The 7,668-nt window shown below is 41.0% G+C and overlaps 1 protein-coding gene and 1 long non-coding RNA gene across 2 annotated transcripts in view; both read right to left on the bottom strand.

Annotated features, from left to right (window-relative positions):
• LOC138058215 (uncharacterized) overlaps nucleotides 1-4,537 on the bottom strand; it is a 19,928-nt gene extending 15,391 nt beyond the window's left edge. Inside the window, exon 1 of the long non-coding RNA XR_011133826.1 lies at nucleotides 4,391-4,537. This is a non-coding gene — a long non-coding RNA (uncharacterized lncRNA). The remainder of the gene's footprint in view (nucleotides 1-4,390) is intronic.
• An 8-nt stretch (nucleotides 4,538-4,545) lies between these two features.
• The window catches only part of LOC138055656 (uncharacterized), a gene marked incomplete at its 3' end in the record, with an annotated part of 58,589 nt that continues 55,466 nt past the window's right edge, over nucleotides 4,546-7,668 (bottom strand). Inside the window, exons 31-35 of the mRNA XM_068901542.1 lie at nucleotides 7,173-7,234; nucleotides 6,380-6,423; nucleotides 6,022-6,087; nucleotides 5,355-5,476; nucleotides 4,546-4,667 (exon numbers count right to left, since the gene is read on the bottom strand). Of these exons, the coding sequence (XP_068757643.1) occupies nucleotides 4,546-4,667; nucleotides 5,355-5,476; nucleotides 6,022-6,087; nucleotides 6,380-6,423; nucleotides 7,173-7,234 (416 nt within the window). The remainder of the gene's footprint in view (nucleotides 4,668-5,354; nucleotides 5,477-6,021; nucleotides 6,088-6,379; nucleotides 6,424-7,172; nucleotides 7,235-7,668) is intronic.

The following is a 7,668-nucleotide window of genomic DNA, read 5'->3' as shown; positions in this document are numbered from 1 at the left end:
GATATCTGGTTTGTTAGTGAATATGTGATCAACTAGTGCTCTGGTAATAGTAGTGATTCTCGTTGGCTGATCTATCAATTGAATGTATTGGTACGTTTCAGTAATAAACTTTAAGTCTTCAGCATTGCAGTCAGGCGTTTGCGGTAATAGATTACAGTTAGTATCACCTACAATCATACTCTCCTTATCCTCTTCATCAAGTTTTAGCAGGTAGGATTCAAATTTGTCAAAGATTTCACCCTTTGAGTCTGGAGGTCTATACCAAGTTGTCAGCAGGAATGGCCTGGACTTGGGCTTTTTAATCTCAACCGTCAAAATTTCTAAATCTTCGTGAGAGGAGAGGTCTTGTCTGTTTACGTAATTCAAGGATTGTCTAACGTACAAAGCTACACAACCACCATTTCTATTCCTATCATGGCAGAGTATATCGTATCCCTCAATGTCTACCTGGCTATCAGGAATTGTTTTATCCAATTTCGTTTCGTTTAATCCAAGTATGTCAATTGTTTTATCTTCCATGAAAACACACAATTCGTCATGATGGCAAGTTAGGCTTTTAAATCCCCTCATTTTTGGTAAAGTAGGGAAGTTAGGGCTTAAGTTAGATGAATGTAAGATGCTATCCCTTACACAAGTCATACTAAGATCATCATCCTGATTTAATGACTTGTCATTCTTCTTACTTGGTTCAAGTAATTGTTCCACATCGTGATACGGTCCGATGGTTTGCGTACCTTGAAGTGACCCTTCCGAAAACCCGCCGCTGCCGTTGCCAATTCTTGACCAGAGGGAGGTAAATTAGCTTGTCTCAGATATTTACAAAAATTACTACCAAGGACTTTACTCCCACTACTGTTGAGATGCAGATTCGATCTATTGAGGTGATGAGCCATTACATTCTTGTTATCAATGAAACATACATTGGTTTGCTCGTTATCAAAGATGAAAGGCTTAAAATTGGAGATTTAAACTAAGTTTTAACAAGTTCTTTTAACGTTTTAAGTCAATTTGTAAATAGTATGATGCCTTCTTAAGGTTTTATGTAGGATTTATTGTTTGGGGGATAAGTCCCGAGGGGCCGCAGGCCAAGAGCTTCATGGGGGGCCTGGGGGCATGTTCTGCCGGAAATTTTTTTAAATGAATATGCGCTGAGATGCAATCTGGTGCATTTTGAGACACATGTTTGAGAATTGTTACAGTGGTATTTTATTTTATTTTACTTTTTAGTCGTGATCACGCTCTGACAATGTTACACTTAGCTCCGATATTTGCTAACGTGAACAGAAGAGTTTCCCGACACGTTCAATTCCACAAATATTTATACATACTCGTTGACTTATCAGTACGTGAATAAAATAAATAAACTCAACAAAGGCAATAAACTCAACAACGGCACTTTTCCATTTCTTACCAATGCTCGTAACTACTGCAAAATTCTAGATAACTATAAACCTGTAAATAGAAACTGACCGCGGTAGATGCGACTGTTAACTGACAATGTGTCTTATCGAGTGTGGAAATAAATACTGGTAAACAAATCATGGCAATTGATCTTTGTAAAATCTCCCTGATCAACTTGAGGATCTAAATGTACTTTCCTTCTCTAAAAAGTTGAATTGAAATTGAATTGAATTACAAAGCTTCTTTAAACTTTTGTAATGATCAACCACTGACTCCAGGACATCATCTGACAACTGGCCAGGACCTTCGATGCAAATGCACGTGGTGTTCAAGTGCATCCGCACCGAGCCTACTGCGGAGCCTTGTTTTAATTAGCTTCATGGCGCTGAAGGAACGTTTAACAGTGGCAGTTGTCACCGGTAATACACTTACAATCGCAGCTACCTTTGCCAAGTTCAGAAAAGCAGTGGCAATGTCGGAGTTGCCACTGTCTATCAATGTCGAGAGCACTTGTTGTAAGGTGCTGTCTTTGTACCTCACAAAAAAGATTCGGCGAAACAACTACCATTCTGATTCCGTATCCTCAGCGTTAATGCCAGGTTGTGAGATGCCTATTTCTCCCTGAAATTGGATTCTTTGTGCGACACTGTAGAAATTGATTAGGGTTCGTATCTTTTCTATGTCATAGTCTGCCAATTTATCTTCAGTATGTCGTGGATCAAAAATAGACATAGCAGAGATAAGATCTGTAGACTCCATCCTTCTATTAATGTGGTCAACAACACTTTGCACGTACCGACGATAGACCTTGTAAAGAAACAAATTCTTTTCTTCCTCTGTAACCACAATGTTCTTTGCTCCAAGTTGCGCATCATCAGTGAACACTGTAGAATGATTCTTGAACCACGTGCAGGTATTTACGTTCTCATTCAACTCCATTAACCGTCTAGTAGTGCTCTCAACCATTGCTGGTATGCTGACTTGCAGTGCCGCGACAGTATGCAGTACATCACAGAGCATGTAGATACAAACCACAGTCTTGTATTTCGTCGAGAGAATAGCAATCCCATGTGCTTCTGCGTCAGCTGCCTCATCATAAATCTCTTCGAAAGTACTCACCAATGCTGGCAAACAAACCCGTACAGCACGCACGGCCCTTTCACGGGCTAACCATCGAGTATCGCTAGGTTTCTGCATCTTGACTTCAGGACACTGAAGCTCAGCCTGAATCTCCTTTAGGTTTTCCGCTTTGTTGGGTGAATAGTAAAATGCTTTCCAAATTGTTAATAGTGTACCTAAGACTCGCTTTACCTCTGCGTGTTCGCCCGCAGCATTTACAGCAGCCAGTTGCAGTAGATGGCAACGACAGTGTACGTAAATAGCGCTTGGTGCATGCAACCTCAGGCGTGTCTGAATACCAGTCCTGTTACCCGACATGGTGCTAGCACCATCAAAACCAAGACTAAGCATTTTCTCAAATGTGATGCTTCTGGATTGCAAAAAATCAGAAATACAACCAGCGATAGCTTCAGCATTAGTTTTCTTAGCTTGTATGACACCAAGTAAGTGTTCCACTGGCTTGTTGTGATGTAGCCAACGTGCACACACTGACAGTTCTTCCTAGAAGGCTATATCGGTGCTTTCGTCTACCATTATCGAGTAATAGACGCTTCCTTTCAAACTGTCGAGGAGGCTGTTTTCCAGAGTCTTGCTGATGCTTGTAAGAAGTTCTACTATTGTGGAATATGACTCATAGGTTGCACTACGTGGGCATGTTTCTGTATGCGCTTGCAACGTGATATCCCCAATCTCGATCTGCAAGGTAGCGAGATCTTCAAATGTAATGGTGTGGGGAATGTGATGTTTTACAGGGATCGGGTGAGCTTCTTCATCATTTTCCAGTTTTCTTTCTTTTCTTCCTCGCTGGCTGTTACAATCAGTTGTATAACATCACTACGCTTTTCTGCAGACTGAAAAAATGCCCTTCTCTCTACTGCTGCTAGATGCCATTCACTTTTCTCATGATTTGCTAACAGGGTTGTAGCCTTCGCCCACTTGTTTACAGGACGTGATACCCATGCACCTTTAGCTTGTACAGGTACTTTCCCATAGACCTCGCAAAAAGTACATATTATACCCTTCAAAGTTGAATTTTAGTTCATCCAAGAGTGTTTCTTCTTCCATGAAACGTCATAGGTTAAATTATTCTTGTAGTTCGGCTTGTTATTCGTGCTACTACTCGATGTTGTGCCAACCTTTCCTGGTGGTTGCACTGCACAATCAAAATCACATTCTGATGACGTGTGTAGATCAGCGTCTCCCTTCCGTGGTTTTCTGGTTACAAATTTGTCCATGCTGTCGCTATTCAACTCATAAACAACCGATAACCGAGCCTGCTGTAAGGCCAGCAGTTTGTAATACTCCATGTTCCTTGTCATATAGTGTCCTTAGACAGGGAATACTTACTTCATGTGCACTGACCTCGTCGCGTCTAGATGACTTTTTCCGATGTAGTTACCTATATACTGTAATGATATAAATATTTTAGGGGGGAAGCTGGGCGTTTTGGGGAGGGAAGCTTCTACTCCTTAAATACCCTAAATAGAATCCTGCTTCTCTGAGGAAACTCTTATGTTAATGAAACGAAATGTCAATAATGTAAGGGAAAATTCCCTTATACGAAAGACATACTTTAAACAGTGGATTGTAACAACTCTAGAGAATGATCATTGCAAATGAGAGCAAAATAAGCCAATGCAAATGAAGACAAGCGTAGGCCTAGATTTCTTTCAAAATATATGATCTATTTTTTTTTTCCTTTTGGGAAGAGGATCTTCGAATAAATCCCTTTCACGGTTTGAGTCTGACAAAGTGCGTGATGCATGCATACTTGTCTCAGAAGTACGACCCACTTCAAGTCTGGTGTCTTGATAGCTTTAAAAGATACAGAAAAAGAAGATATGCCAACTGAACACTTCTATTGGCTTACCTGCACTTGCTTGGGATCGAGGCTGACGGTGGGGGCTTGGGTAACACATTGACAACATCAGACACGTGATGATCGGTTGTCTTCAGGTTAATCAAGTTCCTTGCCACTGGGTTTAATCTCTGACCACTGGATTCCGAGCTAAGTCTAAGGCGGTATGGTCGTTCACTGGCAAATTCCTGTTCCTTTACGCGGCGGGAAGAGGGAAGAGGTGTGGTGTTACGTGAAGAAGTTGTGGGTGGTGGTGTGATGAATTCGATGACCCCCTCAGATTTGGAAACTGTAGAATTACCAAGATTACAACTAAGATTACAGAACGCAAATTTTTTTTGGTAATATTAATTAATCGGTGAAACGGCCATTTCTCAGAAGAGCGTCCGCCATGTTATGGCGTCATTACACGCAGAGGAGTAACAGGAAGACAACGCACACAACATGGCGGACGTACAAGAAAAAATAATTGAAACATTGTTAATCATTTGGGGAGCAGGGGTGGCGCGGTGGTGAGAGTACTCTCCTTCCACCAATGTGGCCCTGGTTCAATTCCCGGTCCCGGCGTCATACATGGGTTGAGTTTGTTGTTGATTCTCTCCTTGTTCCGAGAGGTTTTTCTCCAGGTACTCCGGTTTTCCCCTCTCCTCAAAAACCAACATTGCCAAATTCCAATTCGACCCAGAATGCATGGACGCATGTTGAATGAGCTCCAGAGCGCTCTTAAGGTGTTCCGTGGGTAAACAAATTCCATTTCCATTTCCAAACAAAATATAGGATCCGTTTCACAAAAAAAATGGACTCCTTTCCTGACACAGGGATGTCCTTGGTAGTGTTTGAGATAAACATATTGCTCTTTGGCAAGGCATTTTGGCTCTTCTGAGCATATCTTTCAAAATAACCATCTCGTACCATGCTCTTAACTTAACGGCTCGAAAAAACATCACGATGGAAATAAAAACACAATCCATGATACCTTGTGCACATTCAAGATGACTTGAATTTTTCCACTTTTCTCTCTGTTTGCTTTCAAGAGCTTGCCTTCTTTCTTTGGCGGTCTTTTGCCGTTCTTGTCTCAGTTCCTGTAACCGACTAGCTCTGCATCAAACCATCAAGTAATTTACTTTATTTGTCTTATAGGTATTAGGTGCACCATGATTAGCCAATTTAGTGTCCCCAAATAAAACAAAAATAAAGTTCATCATCATTAGAGAGCAATATTCTGCACCATAACAGAATAAACTTGATAGTTTTTTTTACTTCGCTAGATTCACAAGGCTTGAGATACACGCACAAACATCGGCATGAAAACGAAGGTTGACGTGAGGTCCGTGAAAAGTACTGGGCTTTCAAACGGAGGAAGGTTGGAGCCCCACCCAAGCCAGCACTAACTCAAATGTACCCGGATAAGGACACTATGGCATAGGAAACGATAAAACGCTTTTTCTCAATCTCTTTGATGCGTTTAAAAACCCAAACATCATTGAGAGCGACTACAGGGCACGGAGTTCCCAGTGTTGTGATCCTGCCAAAGGTGACAACTCTTGATGGATACTTTGAGTCCTACAATATTCCACCTTTGGCCCCTGTCTGAGACCACTAAAATTAAACAAATCAAGTACAAGAGATGCAAAGCCTCTCACCTATCTAACACTTTGATTTGCCAAATTCCTCCATAGTAGTCACTGGTGCCTATCACAGGAATGTCGCTGTGAAAACGAACCACACTTAATTGGCACAATGGCATTGCCAAGTTTTTTTCGCTTTACACGCTCGAACATCAAGTTCGTTTTTGTGGCATATTCAAGCTGTAATTTGCAAATGTTGAGCCTTACTGAAGATAATTAGGGATAACTTTTAATGAACGAAAAATGCTCTCATCTAACTTGCGCACAAAAAACGTCCGTCCCTAAATATCTCCAAAATGGCTAACTTCGATCTCAAAACGTTTACCAAAATATACAGGTGATAAATAACGTAATAACGTTCACCAATTTCTACCTTTCAAATCCAGCTGATTCTCTGGACAGGTCTTTTACATCGTCCTGAATTAAAAACGATAGGGAACGCTTGAGTCAGTGTACTTCTCCCTTAAGCAAACACAAGAGACCTTTAAGCCTGATTCTTACTTGTATGATATTAAGCATATGCACAACCAACAAAGGGAATACAAATTAGAGGGGCTTAACCACACGCAATCTTACGCATACTCACGACACTAAAATGGCCTGCAAATAATACAGAGCAGAGCAAAATGAACAAAACAGGACAAGATATCGAAACGGAATGCATTCATTTGGGACAATCTTGAAAAAAGTTGGTCAGAAGTTCTTCAAGCTTTTGACAACTTGTCCACATAAGGGTCGTCATTACTCAGAGTCATTCTGTTTGTGAGGTTAAGATTTCTTTTTGGGGGGGGGAGGGGTGGGAGGATGAGGGAATTCAATATTATCATTTTCTTGTTAAATGTCCCGGTTATTAACAAAAGAATTCTTCAGACAACACCAAAATCTCGCGATAAAGTTCATTATCACCGCTAAGCGAAAGCGCTGGTAAATGTGCCAATCACATGTTTGGCCAGCATTCTTCGAACTAAAAATCTGAAAGTATTGGCAACAACTGAACGCTCCAACATGCTGGGCAGTATTGTTGGATTATTTAAGCAACGATAATTGCAATGGCTTCGAAGGCTTTCTCTCTTATAATAATAAATCGACTTGAGTTCCCTGTTATCCATTAGCGACTATTCCAAAACGTTCTGCGTGTAATCCATTCTATCTTTAGTGTTACCTACCTCTTCCGGTTCTTGAAAAACAATGCCAGATTTCATGGCTCGGTAACCATCCAGAAAATCCTCTGAAAATGAAACGCAAGATCAACTGCTGTTGGTTGAGCTTGAGGTGCTAGCAGAACTAGTTCGCTTTTGTTTGTTAAATATAAGCCTCCGGATGTGAAATGGTCTGTCGGGGCATTTTTGAAAGGTGTAGTTCAACAACCTTTGCCGTTGCAATAACCCTCTGCACTCAGGTTCAAAATATATTATTTTTTCTCTAGGCTCTCAGAGATTGGAAAGTTTACGTTTAACGTGATGTATTGTCACGCAAAGAAAAAGATTGGCACCGGATTGATGTCACAATCTACATGTAGTTTGCATTAAGATAGTTCTTTGAACGTTCACTGATAAAACGAAGTTTGCGACATCAGCGATGTGCACGGTCTTGATTTTGTTCCTCTAAATTGTTACGCTGTGGGCCAAACTACAGCCAGTCGCCTTCTATTGAATCTATGGG

Source organism: Montipora capricornis, chromosome 7 (assembly GCF_036669925.1).
Source record: "Montipora capricornis isolate CH-2021 chromosome 7, ASM3666992v2, whole genome shotgun sequence".
Taxonomy (NCBI): Eukaryota; Metazoa; Cnidaria; class Anthozoa; order Scleractinia; family Acroporidae; genus Montipora; species Montipora capricornis.
The sequence above is the reverse complement of the archived record's forward strand: the minus strand, read 5'-3'. Positions and strand labels throughout refer to the sequence as shown.